Below are 18,139 nucleotides of genomic sequence, written 5' to 3'. Positions count from 1 at the left end.
TTGTGGGTCGCGACTCCTTTGGCGGTCGAACGACCCTTTCACAGGAGTCGCCTAAGACCATCCTGCATATCAGATATTTACATTACGATTCATAACAGTAGCAACATTACAGTTATGAAGTAGCAATGAAAATAATTTTATGATTGGGTCACAACATGAGGAACTGTATTTAAAGGGCCAGAAGGTTGAGAACCACTAGACTGTTGTCAAGAAGCTCTTTTCCCATTTTTTTTTTCTTCTAGTAGTTTTACTGTTTGAGATCCTATGTTTAAGCCTTTAATACATTTTTAGTTGATTTTTGTAATAATGCAAGATTTTGTGTATGGTGTGAGATAATGGTCCAATTTCAGTCTTCTGAATGTAACTATCCAACACCGTTTTTTGAAGACTGCCCTTTCCTCACTATGTATCTTGGCGATCTTGTTGAAGATCAGTTGGAATAGATGCATGGATTTATTTCTGGAATCTCTATTCTGTTCCATTGGTCAAGATGTCTGTTTTTATGCCATTATCATACTGTTTTGATTACCACAATTTTGAAATATATTTTGAAGTCAGTTTATTCATCTTGCTCAAAGTTGCTTTAGCCGTTCAGGGTGTTTAGTGGTGCAATATGAATCTTAGGATTGTTTTCTTCTATTTCTGTAGAGATTGACATTGAATCTGTAGATCACTTTGGGTAATAGGGACATTTTAACAATATATATATTTTTAATCCTCACTAGAGGATATTTTTTCCATTGGTTTTTAGAGAGAGTGGAAGGGAGGGAGGAAGTGAGGAAGAGAGAGAAACATCGATGTGAGAGACACATTGATTGGTTGCCTGCAGCCAACCAGGGATGGGAATAAACAGAACAGGGGTACATGTTCTTGACTGGGAATCAAACCCGAGACCCTTTTTGGTCTGTGGGCTGATGTTCTAACCACTAAGAAACCAGCCAGGACTATTTTAACAATATTAATTCTTGCATCCATGAACACAGGATGTCTTTCCATCTATCTGTATCTTAAAATTTTCTTCATCTGTGTTTCATAATACTCAGTGATCAGTCTTTTACCACTTTGGTTAAATTTATTCCTAAGTATGTTATTTTTTTATTGCTATTGTGAATTCAGTTTTTAAAATTTTATTTCCTTTACGGTTATTTTGTGTGTGTTTTGTAGATAGAAAAAATGTGGCAGATTTTTGTATGTTGATGTTGTGACCTGTAGTTTTAATGAATTCATTTTTTAGTTTTAACAGTGTATTTTTTGTTGTCTTTAGAGTTTTCTACATATATGAACATGTTATCTTTAAATAGAGTATTACTTTTTCCTTCTAATTTCGATGTTTTTTTTTCCTTGCCTAATTGCTCTGCCAAGGACTTCTAGTACTGTGCTGAATAGAAGTGATGAGAATGGGTACCCTTGACTTATACTGAATTGATTATGATTTTTACTGTGGGCTTTTTATAGATGGCCTTGTGTTTACGTAAGTTCCTTGTATAACTGTTTTGTTGAGAGATTTTATTATGAATAGATAATGAATTTTGTCAAAGGCTTTTTCTGCATCTATTGAGATGAACATGATTATTTGTCATTCTGTTAATGTGATAAATACCACATCGATGGATTTGCTATGTTGGACTATCTTTGTAGCACAGGGATAAATTGCACTTGTCATGGTGTACTATCCTTTTAATATGCTGTTGAATTCAGTTTGTTAGAATTTTATTGAAAAATTTTGCATCTATGTTCATCATAGATATTGGTCAAAATTTTTTTGTCTTGTGGTATCTTTGTCTGGCTTTGGTATCAGAGTTTCAAAATATTTTTGAGCCACACCAGCCAGGGCTGCAGCTCCTTAATTGTACTCTATAGCTCTTCTAGGGCTATATTTTCAATTGTAGGTAGTAGTTAAAGTGTGTGTGTGTGTGTGTGTGTGTGTGTGTGTGTGTGTGTGTGTGTAAGTAAGTAAGTGCTGGGACCTCCTAGTCTTGCTATCACTCCCATGAATTCTTTACATTTCTCACAAATAAGCCCTTGCTGTCTGTGTTCTGAGCTTCAAATTGTTACTTTTTTCTTTCAATTTCAGAGAGAGGAAGGGAGAGGGAGAGAGGGATAGAAACATCAATGATGAGAGAGAATCATTGATCAGCTGCCTCCTGCACTCCCCCCACGGGATGGAGTCTGACCGGGAATGGAACCATGATCTCCTGGTTCATAGGTCAGCACTCAACCACTGAGCCATGCTGGGGCGGGCCAGATAGTTTCTTCAGTTTGTCATTTGTATTTTGATTTTTGTTTAATTTTTGCTATTAATTATTTATTTTTAATGACTTTTAGGCTTTGTAATGGTTAGAAAGGCTTTTACCACTACAAAGTTATAAAGGGATTTACCCAGGTTTTCTTTTATTACTTCCTATGTACTAAAATTTTACATTTCATCTCTGTTGACTTGAAGTTTATTTTTGTAGCAGAGTATGAGATATGAATCTAAGTCTGTATTTTTCTAGATTCTTATCCAGTTGTCTTAACATTGTTTAGATTCTCCCTATTTGAGATGTTAGGCAGTTTTTATTTTGGATTTCTTTGTTGCTTTGATGTAGCAAAGTGAATAAAAATTAAGTACAACAAAATGTCAATGAGTTCCAAGAAGAATGTTTTCAGTAAAAATAAGGGAATGGATTTCATGCCTCAGATTGGATGATATTAGTGATGTAGTAAAAAATCCTTTGTCTTGCTTCAACAACAACACAAAAGTAGGACGTGATTAAAAACTCCAGGGAAAATAGATTACTGTATAATTAAGGCATAAAGCGTATTAAAATTTGGGATGGTTTTGAGCAGATGATGGAATATAAGAAGAGAGAAGGTAGTTAGGTCCTGACACTAGTAAAATTATCCTTCATGTAGCATGTTGAATCTGTATGTAGAGAAGGAAATGTAGTATTAGCCCCTTATGGGGTTCTGCATTAAACAATGTTTATATTGATTGCCATAACATAAACACTGTTGGCTTATCTTTTGTATAATTAACCTTTAAATAAAGCATGGAAAACTTAATTATGGCTACAGAACAAAACTTAAATGTTACTAACCTTGTTGATTAAAAAGTGTGGTAAAGTGAAGTTGAATCCAATATACAGAAATATTTTTTAAAGTTGATGGAACAAGAAATACAGGATTAAGTCTCCTGTTTACAATTATCAGCTTGTTCAAGGCAGTGTGCTAAAAAATTCATTTCATAGGAAATATGAAGTAATTATTGTATTTTTTCTTAAAATTAATAAATATGAGCAGGATTTAAGAAAATAAGCACTCATACATGGCTAATTGAGGTTTAACTTGGTTAACTACTCTGGAGGACTATGTAAAATTGTTAAAAGTCTATAAAAATGAACAAAACTTAGGGATTCAGCTCCTTGGAATATATCCTGCTAAAATGAATAACTATGCAGTTCTTGGTTCAAGCATGTTTATTTCAGAATAGTTTCATAAAGCTGTAAACTGGATAAACTAAACAAAAATGAGAGTGATGTGATAAACTATGATATAAATGTGGAATACTATGTAGCCATTAAAAAGTTATGTTGTAGGCTCACTTGTCACAAAAAGGTGTTTGTTATATATTAGGTAAAAATAGGGTACAAAGTAGCACATATATTATTATTCCTCTCCCTTCTGTCTCTCTTTTAAAGTATAAATGCATAAAAAGTATCTGTTAGAATAAAAATATCAATGATTACAATTGCTGGGTTGTGAGATGATTTGTTTAAAACAAGTTTATCCTCTTCCTGTTCCTAATCTATTTTTATCAAATTTTCCTATTCCCAATCGATTTTTATCAAATTTTCTTCAATGAAGAGCTAATAATAAATGACAGACTCACCTAGACTGCTCTTGCTATTCCTCTTGCTTTATTTTTCTTTATAGTAGTTGTCACTCTCTTAACTTCTGTACTTCTTACTTATATTTTGTCTGTCTATCACTATCTCCACTGGACATAAAGCTTATTAAGTAAAGGAAGTTTGTTTTGTTCACTGCTGTATCCAAGAAAAGTGCCTGGCATATAGTAGGTGCTCCATAATATGTGCTGAATAAATAAATGAATGTATTGCTTTGCTAAAAGGAAGAAAGTTATGGTAAATAACATTTAAAAAAATGTCACTGGAAATAAATAGTGCATGGAAGGTAAATGGCACATTTCATAGCATTCAGTTTTATTATCAGGAGGAATTTGTAACTAGTTAATTTTTTAAAAAATTAATGAGATTTTCCACTTGTTTTCAAGGTTTCTAAATATTCTTTACAGAAGAAAGTGAGTGAAATGGTAAGGAAATTACAAAATATACACCCTCCCCCAGACAGATACATAATGTGCATTGTACTTTTATCAATATAAATGTGAGTCAAAAAAAGGTTGAAATTGGATATTAATATCTTCTTTAAATGACTAAATTACAAAAATCACTTAATCTATTTCACAAATTTATTTCCAGATTACATAGTGTTTACATATGATAAAATAAATTTAATACAGGTTCTGTAGTATTGGTAGAGGTTTTATGTTAAAATAAAACAAAGAAATAAGAACAACAAAACCTTTTAAACATATCTTTTCTAGGTGTTTATACAAACATGAAGTTATTAATTATAGCCTGAAAAATAACAATAACATGATGTAGCATTTGAATACAGCACTTGGGGTATGGTATCCATCCTTTATCATGCAACAAGTGTTTGTGTATTCCTCTTCTATAGCATATTAAATGTCAATATTTTCATTTTTACAGCATAACATTTTATGAAATACTTACTTTGATATTCCCTTTTTATCCTGGTTTGATTCGAAGGATTTACTTTTGTATTTTTGAGTAAGCAAAATTCTCCTATATCAACTTAAATCTTCAAAGGGCTTCTTTGGTGGGTTTACCCTATTTCAGTCTTCCTTCTTTGGAGCAGACCATAGGGCAAGGAAAATTAATTTTTGAGTAAAGTTTATATATTATATATAAATGAGAAGTAAGAAATGAAAGGTTATCCTTCGGACATTAAATACAAAACAAAGTATTTTCTCCTTGAAATTGTTTTGGTGTGTTAGAAAATAAAAGAGCTATAGAAAGATTGCTAAGCTTGATTAAATAAAAGATGTGAAAATTGTGTCACTGTTCAACTGGAAAGAATAAAGATAATATTGTCAGACTGTTTTAAACTATTATTTTAATTAAAAAGCTGAAAAACTAGATTCCAGTTTAGCCTTAAGTACCATGACATTTGTACTGAAAGTCATCTTCAACGCTACAGTGGTTTTACACAAAATATAGTGAAATTGAATAATGTGCCCTCTGACCTGAGAGATAAGGCTACAAGTTAAAGAGTAAAAGCAACATAAAATGTGTTTTATTTATTCCACTTTAAAATTTCATCAAACAGATATTCATAATCTTAAAAAACCATGGAAACATGCAGTATACTTATAGTTGGCTTTGGCCACTTCTGAGCATTTTGTTACTATGAATTACAGCCTCTAAAGAATCTACTAAAATGATATTTGAGTTATAGTTATATTTTTTCTGACAGTTCAAAGCCTTCAATCACTTTGCCTTAAAAAACTTTATATAGAGAGATGTACATTTAATATTTATGCCCATTATGGCAGAATATTGTATGTTTTGAGATAATTGATCTTAAAGTTAAATATAGTCTTTTTTTTCCTGAAGATTCTTACACTCTTCTTTTTACATTATTTTTATTTAATTCAGATGAGATATTTTTTAACAAGGATATTTTGCCACTTTTATTTATTTTTATAGATTTTTAAAATTGATTTTAGAGAGGAAAGGAGAGAGAGAGAGAAACATCGATGTGAGAGAGAAACATCGATCAGTTGCCTCCTATACATGCACTGGGGATTGAACTGGCGACCTTTCAGTGCACTGGACAGCTGGCTCAACCAACTGAGCCACATCAGTCAGGGTCAGATGATCTTTTCTTTATTTAAAGTGCTATGCAATATTCAGTACTTCAGTTCATCTTATTTTATTTAAATTAGTACATTTATATTATTTGACTCTATGGGCAAGACAGGAAGCAAGATGGTCACTGTGTCAATGTCGGACTTTGGGGAGTAATTAATAAAGTTGTGTGCTGAAAGAAATAATTTAAAAAATAGTATTAAGAAACTTTCAAAGAAGTTTATGATCTTCTTTTGGTGAGCCCTTAACTACTACTAAGTTTCTGTCTTTTGTGGATTCAATAAGCTCGTTTTTGTGGAGTTTGTCTCTAAATTAACAGAGTTATGAATTGAGAGATGCATCTATTTCTAAAGGTACTCAAATCTTCTTTTGAACAAAGGATCACATTGATTATTACTAATAAAAAGAATGCAATAAAACATGATAAAAAACAAACCAGAGAACATCTGAATAACTGTCATTGTGATTCGATCATTGAGGTGACTATGTTGTAATGAGTAGCTAATAGAGCTTAATGAATGAAGTAAACATTTATCCAACCATCTTTTAGTTATATTTTATTTATTTTTGTATATCCCTTCCCTCTAAAGAAAATACTTAGAGATTTATTTTTCTTTATTAAAATAAAGTTTCAGTATTGAAGATTTTCACCCTGACCAGTTTGGTTCAGTGGTTAGAGCGTCATGGGTCACAGGTTCGATTCCAGGTCAAGGGCACATACCTTGGTTGCAGGTTCCCCAGCCTCCCTAGCCCTGCATGCAGGAGACAACCAATTGATATGTCTCTCTCACTCTCACGTCCATGTTTCTCTCTATATATATCACCCTCTCCTCCCTCCCTCCATCTCTCTCTAGAAATCAATGGAAAAAATATCCATGGGTGAGGATCTTAAAAAATAATATTGAAGGTTTTTATATGATTTAGAATTACCACATATTTTCTTTCAGAGTCGAATATTTTTAGACTGAAGACTTGTCTGGAAATAATCTTCATAATTATAATGATTATGTATATCAGTACACACATACAAAGTATAAATTTCGATTCTTTAAGTAATATACATATCTTATTTTTGTGACTAAGAAGGTATCCTACAGCCCTCTCATCAGAGGGTTTTCAGAGCAACAGCTCCTTCTCTCACCTCCGCATGTAACAATAAAGCTGTGTGTATGTGTAGAGAGAAACTGAAAAATAAGACAGATGGTTCTTTCATTACCAGGTTGCTTTGGATTAATTGAACTGGACATGTTATTTTTTTCAAGGAGACGGAGCTGGATCCTATGGATAACCAGCCATGAACTACAGTAATGTAATAGGTGCTGCTGGGTGTGCTGTTGGATTTTTTTGTTTTGTTTTTGGCAATTTCATCATTCTGTCAAGTATTTTGGGGACAGTGCTTACAAGTGAAGGAGCAGCACAACCTTTGTCTTGGATAATTTCTAGTGGTACAACGATTGGGCAGACAGCCTCCTGAAGCTCCAGCACCCTTACCACATTCTTCATCTTAAGGAACAGAGGGCCTTTGGAAACGGATTCCTTAAAAGTGCAGGAGAGCCAGCCATGAGAGGCTACCTCATGGCTATATTCCTGAGTGCTGTCTTCCTCTATTATGTGCTGCATTGTATATTATGGGGAATAAATGTCTATTGTGAAGCCGTGGTGTTGAGCATCTTTGGGATATAACTTTCTTCATATAATATTTCATCTCCTTCAACTGATGGAGTGATTCTTGAACTCAGAGATACTCGACCTTTCTAACCTAAAATGCTTGGATAAGAGATTGTTTGATAAATGTAGATACTACATATGTTTTCCTTTGTTGAAAAATATTTGATGAATGATGATATTTGTATATTTTAAAACAACTTTGAGTTAGAATGTCACATATAAAACTTAGAAGAGGTAAAAAAAAAACACAAACAAAAAAAAGAAAGTATCTTACATATGCCATAAATTTTTTAAAAGTGAGTTTTATAATCCCATTGCTATATTGGGTTTATATTGAAGAAATTGAAAGGTAAGTTGCAAAATTAGAAATGAAGAATATATGAAGTTTTTGTTTTTTATCTTTTTCTCTAAGATTTACTTATGTGTTAGGTGTCCCATGGGAAATTAATTTTATTTTGAAAGGTTTTCAAATCAATCTTCATAAGGAAATGAGAAAAGGGATAAATGAGCTGCTATACCATTTATTAGTAAATGTAGTTCTAAAAAGTTGCATGTAGAAGTCAAGACAGTCTCTTCAATAAATGGTGTTGGGAAAATTGGACAGATACATGCAAAAAAAAATGAAACTAGACCACCAACTTACACCATACTCAAAAATAAACTCAAAATGGATAAAGGACTTAAACGTAAGACGGGAAACCATAAAAATCTTAGAGGAATCCACAGGCAGCAAAATCTTACACATTATGTCGTAGCAATATCTTCACCAGTACAGCTCCTAGGGCAATGGAAACTAAAGAGAAAATAAACAAATGGACTACATCAAAATAAAAAGCTGCTGCACAGCAAAAGAAACCATCAACAAAACAAGAAAGCCCACTGCATGGGAGAACATATTTGCCAATGTTATCACCGATAAGGGTTTAATCTCCAACATTTACAGGGAACTTATACAACTTAACAAAAGGAAGATATACAACCCAATCAAAAAATGGGCAACGGACCCAAATAGGTACTTTTCGAAAGAGGACATACAGAAGGCCAAGAGACATGAAAACATGCTCAAAGTTACTAATCATCTGAGAGATGCAAATCAAAACAACGAGATACCATCTCACAACTCAGAATGGCTATCAACAAATGACAAGTGATGGCGAGGATGCGGAGAAAAAGGAACCCTCGTGCACTGCTGGTGGGAATGCAGACTGGTGCAGCCACTGTGGAGAACTGTATGGAGTTTCCTCAGAAATCTAAAAATGGAACTCCCATTTGACCCAGTGATCCCACTTCTAGGAATATATTCCATGAAACTAGAAACACCAATCAGAAAGGATATATGCACCCCTGTGTATATAGCAGCACAACTTACAATAGCTAAGATTTGGAAACAGCCTAAGTGCCCATCAGCAGATGAGTGGATTAAAAAACAGTGGTACATCTACACAATGAAATACTATGTCGCTGTAAGAAGGAAGGAACTCCTACCATTTGCAACAGCATGGATGGACCTGGAGAGCATTATGCTAAGCGAAATAAGTCAGAGAAAGATAAATATCACATGATCTCACTCATTTGTGGAATATAATCAACACCATAAACTTATGAATAAAAACAAATCCAGAGACAGAGAAGCATCAATCAGACCATCAAACCTCAGAGGGAAGGCAGGGAAGGGTTGGGGGGAGAGATCAATCAAAGGACTTGTATGCATGCATATAAGCATAACCAATGGACACAGGCACTAGGGAGGTGAGCGCACGATGGGGGGTAGGGAGGCAATGGGGGGATAAGGACACGTAATGCCTTAATAAAAAGTTGCATGTAAATATTTTTAAATGATTCCTATTTTAAATGCCTTGAGGCTTTTAATTAATGTACACACACACACACACCCCTACTCCTTAATTATGCATGTTCTAGCTTTTCTTTCTTTAACCTTGATTTTCATAGATTAAGTTTGTTTAAAATGAGGTACACATGTACTTGGAAAGCAATTAATCCTAGCATTATTTTCTTGTGGACAGATTCTTTGCATTTAGTAGTAAAATGATGTAAAAGAATAAATAGCTTGAACAAATTCACAAAGGTAAAAAGAACAATGTACTTAGCTATTTATGTACTTAGCTATTTTCTAGTCATCTCAATAAAATAATCTTTATTATGGTATAATATGTGATATTAAAGTTTGAATAACACAAATTTATTTGTATTTTTTAAAGTGTTCTTAGGTTTCTCAGGCAGGTGTTACCAATCCATTTTTTTGTTGTTATTTCCCAAAGAATTTACACTATTTGCTGACAGTCATGCAGTTAGTGGCAAACTTGACAACTGGCCTCTTCATCTCACTATCAAGACAGCCCATGAGATTCATGTATGAACAGTTCCATATAGGCCTGTATGGGCTAATAAGCTATAGGAGCTCATATGGTATTTAATGTGGCTATTGAATAGACCAGCGGTTGCCACTGGTGGTCCATGAGGTCCAAAAGGTTGGCGACTGCTGGTTTAAAGAAACCTTAGAGCAGCAGTTGCCAGCCCGTGGTCCGCGGAGGTCTGAAAGGTTGGCGACCACTGGAATAGACTAATGTGTGAAAATAAGAATCATGTCATGCAAACAAATGAAACTGCATTTTAATTGAATTCAACTTTGGCCTCAAGGAAAGGATGTTGGAGTAGAGAATATCATAAATTAATGTGTGTATAAGAGCTCTGTATGTAGAGAATATCTATGAAATCACTTGATTTTTGCCGCATTTTTAGTTAATCAGGATTATTAACGTTTGTAGGCATTAACAGCCTATTTTATTCACCACTTTTTCACTGAAAGTTAAAGAAGTCTGCATCAATATGTAGGGGATAATATTCTCATAGAAGCTATGTATAAATTGATTTAAGTTGAAAAATTCCTTGCATTGGAAAAATGTCTTTAGACCGGTTTTTTGGTGGAATTGTCTGAGGTTTCTTCATATCTGCTGAAAGCAAATATAATTCTCTGGGTTAGAGAATTAAGTGGTATTTTAGAGGAATGAAATGTGGTTCATTATTGTTCATTGTTCAGTTATTGATAATAGTGACTACTCAGGTAGGCATAAGATCTCAGGAGGTAAGTACACTTGTCAGCTTGTTTGCTTTGATAACTGCTGCACAATTCACTCAAATGACTAAGTAGTAAATTTGAAAAGATCATAGATGTGCATGAGAAACTTTCAACTGATCTGTCATAATCATTATCATTGATATTATCACTTTGCTTAAAATCATTAAAAAGTGTCTTTGAAAAAGTTAAAATTATCAACAAATTTTCCAAGATAATTAGTCAGATACAACTTAAATTGTAACGTGTGTTCTCTATTAATATTGGGGCTGTTCTTATTTCAAGTAAAAATTAAAACTATAAAGATATTTTAATCAGTTAAGGAATAATAATAAAATACTGTGATGTACTTATTATGTGACAGTCCTGTTCTTGGTGCCTTATATGTATTATTTTATCCTCACAGCAACCCCTTGAGGGAGATACTATAACAATCTTCATTTTAAAGACAGGGTATATGATTTTCCCAAGGTCATACAGCAACTGAAATACAGAAGTACTATTTAAACATAGGTGGATTATCTTTTGACCACTCTATACTGCCTGTCCTTGCTTTTTAGCAGAGATAGTTCTAGTTAACTTATGCAAATGGAGACTTAGTGGAGGCCCTCACAGTAAATCAGAAAGTGAAGAATGGGCTTGAGAATGAACAGTGAGCAGGATAATTCCCGAGTTTGTGAAGCAGGAGGTAGGAACCCAGGAGAGAAGTCTCACATCAGTCTGGATGGGATCGATCATCACTGAACTTGTTTAGTGTTATATTCTTTATGCTCAAGATTTAAATTCCCAAAAGGTAGAAATCAATTGGTTTATTTTGGGTAATAAGGTAGGCCCTTCACTTGACTAGGGAAAAAGAGGAGCCCTAAATTTTAGCCCTACTAGGTTGTAATGAGGAAAAAAATATTTAAAAAAAAATACTTGAAGTTGTGTTATTGTTGGGTAAGGGAGACAGGTTGCCAGGCAAATTTAACAAATTTCCACTGTTGGAACTCTATGGGGTTAATTCAGAAAATAATTACTGAGTGCCAGTCAATTGGCCTACACTGTTCTCTATCACTGCTCATTATAGAAGCTGAAGCATGTGGCAAAAATGAATGAAAGTTGTGATGCAGTAAAAGCAGTCAATGATTCTGTTAATGCTAAGTCCAGATCATGACCTTTAAAAATGTTATTGATTCTATTAAAATAACATTTTTCTTTAAAATGTAAAGTCATATTTCAAAAGTATGGTAAAAACAAACTCCTTTAGCTAAAAGCATGAAGGCCCATACTGTACGTAGAGTCCAATTTTTACCAATTATATCTCTCAGCTTAAGTAGACTTTTTACTATACTATGTTGCCTCCCTGTCACTAATAAATATTATCCTCATCATTTTAATTTTTAATGCAATGAGAAGGTGCTACACTCATTAAAACTAATCTCAGAAAAAATGCCTGAATTTTGATCATAACACATCATAATTATGCCAGCAAATTTAGAGAAAAACATTTTTCCTAAAAATATCCTATCTAATAAAGACAGAATATGCAAATTGACCATCACTTCGTGACAAAAGATGGCGGCACCCACAGCCCATAAGGAGGGAATATGCAAATTGATGGTGGCGGCCCTGCCGGGACACTTGCATCGTCGCCATGGCAACGACGCAGGCATTCCACCTCGCCCCGGCTGCTCCGGGCCTCTGGGCAGTGTGCGAAGGCGGAAGGCAGCTCCGGGCTGGAGCGAAGGAGGAAAGGCGGCTCTGGCTGGAGTGAAGGCAGTTCCGGCTGCCAGGGGAAGGAAGGCCTATTGTTGCATGAATCTTTGTGCATCAGGCCTCTAGTTGCTTTAATATTTCCCCCATGTTGCTTAGTAGACTGCACTAACTTTTCAATAAATAAAACCAGTTGATTTTTAAATAATATTTTTTTATTGATGTCAGAGAGGAAGAGAGATAGAAACATCAGTGATGAGAAAGAATCATTGCTTGGCTGCCTCCTGCATGTCCCCTACTGGGCATCAAGCCTGCAACCTGGCCATGTGCCCTTGACTGGAATCTAACCTGGGACTCTTCAGTCTGCAGACTGACACTCTTATCTACTGAGCCAAACCAGCTAGGGCAACCAGTTGATTTTTGAAAAAGGAAACTGTAAACAAGAGAAATATAATCATAAGTCACTGTTTTGTTACGGGGGAAAACATGCTTTAATTTTATATAGATTTAGAAATATCTGCTAATATTTCCTCCCTATGGTATACTCAATACTTTTTCATGACACATTTATGTTAATGACAGGTATTAAAAACAATAACTTTTTATATGTTTAATATATATGTCTGCATATTTGTATGTGTGTGTTACGTATGTATAACATTTAAAACAACTCTTCAAAATAGGAACAAAAACTCCAGTTACAGCTTCTGGCTAAAGAAGATCATCAGAAGCAACTGAATGAAATTGAGAAATACTATGCCACAATAACAGGGCAGTTTGGATTGGTAAAAGAGAGTCATGGAAAGTTAGAACAAAATGGTAGGTGCTGTCTTATTTAAACATATATTTAATAGGAAATGTTTAAATGGACTTATTTATAATGAATAAATTGAAGTTAACTGAGATTAGTAATAGTGAATTTTATTAAATTCAGTAATAATCATACACATTGCATTGAGGCTATTTTCTTGTCCATGTTAATGATATATTCTTTAAAATGTAAATTGAATATAATATTTTCCTAAATGTCTTTCATGTTGCAGTACAGGAAGCAATACAGTTAAACAAAAGACTTTCAGCTTTAAATAAAAAACAAGAATCTGAATTATGCAGTTTAAAAAAGGTATGGCTGATACAGTGTTATAGTATTAAATAAAATTATAGTCAAATAGTTTTATAAAATATTACTAGAAAATTTTTGATAGTTTTTTATAAATAAAATTTTGAATACAGGTTCATAAATTTTTAGTTATGATTCCAATAAATGTAATGAATAAGTTTGTTCTAATCTATCTGAAATATTGTTTGACTTGTCACCAGTGGCATGCATTTTTCTGGTAACATGAGTAGCCTATAAGCATTCACTATATGTCATTTCATTCATTCAATCAATACTTGAGTGATTCATTATGCCAGGTATTATGTGGCACTGAGGATACAGTATGAGGAAAACAAAACACATCCTGCTTTTTTGAAGTTTATAATTTAGTGGAGGAGCTGGACATAAAACAATCACATAGATTAAATAATTTTAAACTGTTATAAGGGATATGAAGAAAAAGTAAATGATATAGACATTATAACAGGTGACATTATTACATTGGAGGTAAAGGGGTGAGGAAGGGAAGAGAATTAAGTTTTCAGGCAAGAGAAGCAGCATATGCAAAAGCCTTGAGGCAGGAAAGAGTTTAGTTTATGTGAAGAACTAGGAAAAGTGTGGTGTGGCTGGAGCATCACAAGGGAAAGAATGCATTGGATATTTATTGATTGCTGACTGAGCATCAATATCCCCTTACTTGACATCTGTACATCTTCTTTAGTGAGGTGCCTATTCAGATCTTTTACATGTTTTTAATTGGGTTGTTTATTTTCTTATTGTTGAATTTTAAGAATTTTATCTATAGTTGGGTAACAGTCCTTTATCAGATGTGTCTTTTATAAATATTTTATCCCACTCTGTGGCTTGTTTCCTCCTCTTGACATTGTCTTTTGCAAAGTAGAAGCTTTTAATTTTAATAAAGTCTATCTTATCACTTATTTCTTTTGTGGATTGTGCCTTTGGCATTTTACCTAAAAAGTCAGTTATATACAAGGTCCTCTAGATTTTCTTCATTGTTCTAGGAGTTTTATAGCTTTGTATTTTACATCTAGGTCTATGATCCATTTGAGTTTTTGTGAAGGGTATACAGTTGTCTAGATTCTTTTTTGCATGTGAATGTCCCATTGTTCCATCACCCTTTGTTGAAAAGATTATCTTTGCTCCATTGTATTTTCTTTGCTCCTTTATTAAATACTAGTTGATGGTATTTATGTGGGTCTATTCTGGGTTATCATTTCTGTTCCACTGACTTAATTGTCTTTTAAAGTCTTGAAGCTGGGTAGTATCAATCCTCTTACACTGTTGAATGAACTGTTCTGGGTTTGCCTCTCCATATAAACTTTAGAATTAGTTTGCTGATATCCACAAAATAATTTGCTGGGATTTTGATTGGGATTGTAATGAATCAATAGATCAAGTTGGGAAGAATTGACATCTTGAAAATATTGGGTCTTCCTACCAATAAATATTTAGTTTTTCTTTGATATCTTTCATCAGAGTCTTGTAGTTTTTCTCATAGATATTTTATATTTTGTTACATTGATACCTATATATTTCATTTTGTAGGGTGCTAATGTTAATGGTAATGTGTTTCTATTTTCAAATTCAACTTGTTCACTGTTGGTATATAGAAAAGTGTGAGGTAATAGAAAATATATGTATTGGTCTCTGCCGACAGTTCCTGGCACAGAACTCTTAAAACCCTTGTAATGAATGTTCTAAGTGATAGGAGCACCTTTTGTTCTAATGAGGTGACTCTGGGTGGGCTCCTCAATGGGGGCTGATCACTAGAATGACGAAGCCATGCTTAGAAACTTGAAAATTTCAGCCCTGTTCCTCCATACCACTCACTTCTCCAGAGAGGGGAGAGGGGCTAGAAAAGGAGTTAATAATTGATCATGCCTATGTGAGGAAGCCTTCATAAAAATCCAATAGTATGGGTTTTGGAGAGCTTCCAGGTTGAACACATCCATGTACTGGGAGGGTAACACACCCAAACTTCATAGAAACAGAAGCTCTGTGCTTGGGACCCTCCTAGATCTGGCCCTGCGTATCCTTCATCTGGCTGTTCATCTGTATCCTTACTATATCCTTTGATAAGCTGGTAAACCTAAGTGTTTTTCCTGAGTCTGTGAACAACTCTAATCAATTAATCGAACCCAAGGAGTGTGTCCTAGGAATCTCTGTTTGTAGCTGATCAGTCAGAAGTGCTTCAACTTGTGATTGGCATCTGAACGTTTTCTTTTCGGTCACATCCTAGAATATTAAAAATGGCTCTTTTACATATGAAGAGGAAAAGCTGCAATTTGAAAAATTTGTCTGTAGTCTCAAATCAAAAAACATTTAGGACCACTAATTTTTGTCAGTATAAACTTCAAATGCTAAATACTCGCTGAGTAGTTGTGTTTTCAGTGATCTCTCTTTGGTTCGTTTATTTTTGATTTAATATTTTTGATCAATAACTTAAGCTATTAAATAATTAATTTTGATGACTATATTAAAATATTAATTCAATTAGCTTTTGCATTATGAAAAGATTATGCCTCATAAATTTCCATACTAAATTATGTATTCTTTACTAGAGACAAATGTTTCTTTATAACATAATAAACTATTATATTTCAAATGTATAGTTTAAGACTGACCTGTAGATGGAGACGAGGCTCATGTAAATCTAAGGAGAGATAGACGCCTTAGTGGATCTATGTAAAAGGATGAAAATTGTCTCTTTTTAGGCACAAGTGAAACTGTGTCTCATGAGCATGCTTGTCCTTTTTCCCCAGAGGAGCCTGGGCCAGGGCTACCAGATTGTACTGTGTATCATGCCCTGGTGGCCTCTGTCGCTCTAGAAGCATTACAGTTAGTGACCATGCTGCCAAAAAAGTGAGAGAATTGTATTAACTTTGAGAGTTCCAAATCCAAGTAGTTGAAAGGATGATAATTTAAAAATATATACATTTAACAGACAATTTTTAATATTTCAAACAATCTATTTATAAAAATTTTGTATTTTTAAAAGTAATCTTGATTTTTAACTTTAAGAAACATTCTTGTCTTTTTTTTATTTTCCTTTTCAGAAGCTAATTAAGTTTAGTAGCATTGGTTATATCACTTATTTAAAACTTTTAACCATTAATTGCCCCAGAGATAATTTTATTTTTATTTTATACTGTTTTGTGATTTTGTCCAGAGCATTTAAATTATTGGTTTGTGATAAGATGGGATTCTATCTTTGTGGAGCAAAGTTAAACAGACGAAACTTAGTTGTTAGATTAAAGTAGGTATTCCAGGTCTGAATGCTGGGTTCACTATTATGGCCATCATGAAGAATTCCCGATACTATCTGTGAGCAGAATTCATAACCTCTGCTGTTTGTCTGAGTAAACGTCAGAGCACTCAAGGAGATAGTGATATTTAACAGACTACCCCATACCAGGAAAGGAGGGGAAAAGGAGAAAAGGGCACAATATTTATGACTCTAGGAACTATAAGTTGTAATTTAATGAGATCAAAGCATGTGCTGTTTATTTGCTGCACTTACAGTTTTAAATAAAATGGTTAGAAAACAGACAATACTAAAAGTTCAGGATATTTAAAAGCTATAAAGGCTATAAAATCACAAGCATATTTTCAGTGGAAAATCATTTCATGGAGGTCTCTTAATTTATTATGCTCTTAAGATTAAGTAATTAATATATAAGAGAAGAAGACATAAGCAGTTAGTTTTTACTTTTGACAGTCATATACTAGGTTTTCACCCCACCTCCCCCTTCCCACATCTCTGTTGTTTCATAACAATGATTGTAATAGGAATTGATGCACTTTAGAGAATCTCCTATGAAATTTGGCTGATAAAACAGCTCCATGTATTTAGTTGTTGAAAAATGTAGCCTTTTAAAAATTGAAGTATATTAGTCAAGTTTCTCAATTGTAAGATGATTTTGTCAGGAAAAGAATTTGGATGTTGGTCATCTTAGACTCAGAAACAAGGGAAGCTATGCAGTATCCAAGACCACAGCATAAAACCAACTTCCACTACTGAATACTGTGCCCTGCAGTTTGTATATCACTGTTGACCATAGTGGGAGCTGCTACCTGCTGCAATGGTATCAATGTTTTCCATGGAAGCTTGAAGTTCCTAGCACGTACCTGCTGTCTACCAGCAAATGGATTTGCAACACTTCTTGTTCTTTGTTATACTAGTTCCCAATCCAGTATTCAAGACAGGTGCATCTGATCAGCAGAGCCTGGTCTCATGCTTATAAAGCTGACATTTCTGACTTCTCTGGTGGGCTCTTATATTGTAGAGCTCCTAAAATCCAAAGGGAGTTCAGATCCTGTGTAGTCAAAAATGTGAAAATCAACCCTAGCTGGTTTGGCTCAATGCATAGGGCGTCAGCTGGTGGACTGAAGAGTCCCAGGTTCGATTCCAGTCAAGGGCACGTACTTTGGTTCAGGTTCTCCGGCCCTGGTTGGGGTTTGTGCAGGAGGCAACCAATCAATGTTTCTCTCTGTCTCTCCCTTCCACTCTCTCTAAAACATCAATGGAAAAATATCCTCGGGTGAGGATTAACTAAAAATTAAAAACACTTAAAAGAATGTGAAAATCAGATCTTTGAGTATTTA

The 18,139-nt window shown here is 34.0% G+C and overlaps 1 protein-coding gene across 1 annotated transcript in view; it reads left to right on the top strand.

Annotated features, from left to right (window-relative positions):
* The window catches only part of CCDC73 (coiled-coil domain containing 73), a 60,515-nt gene that overhangs the window by 20,147 nt on the left and 22,229 nt on the right, over positions 1-18,139 (top strand). The window contains exons 6-8 of the mRNA XM_023756397.1: positions 4,274-4,312; positions 13,098-13,233; positions 13,458-13,537. Coding sequence (XP_023612165.1) covers positions 4,274-4,312; positions 13,098-13,233; positions 13,458-13,537 — 255 coding nt within the window. The remainder of the gene's footprint in view (positions 1-4,273; positions 4,313-13,097; positions 13,234-13,457; positions 13,538-18,139) is intronic.

This window comes from Myotis lucifugus, unplaced genomic scaffold, assembly GCF_000147115.1.
Source record: "Myotis lucifugus unplaced genomic scaffold, Myoluc2.0 scaffold_92, whole genome shotgun sequence".
NCBI lineage: Eukaryota > Metazoa > Chordata > Mammalia > Chiroptera > Vespertilionidae > Myotis > Myotis lucifugus.
This window is presented reverse-complemented; position numbering and strand designations above follow the sequence as displayed.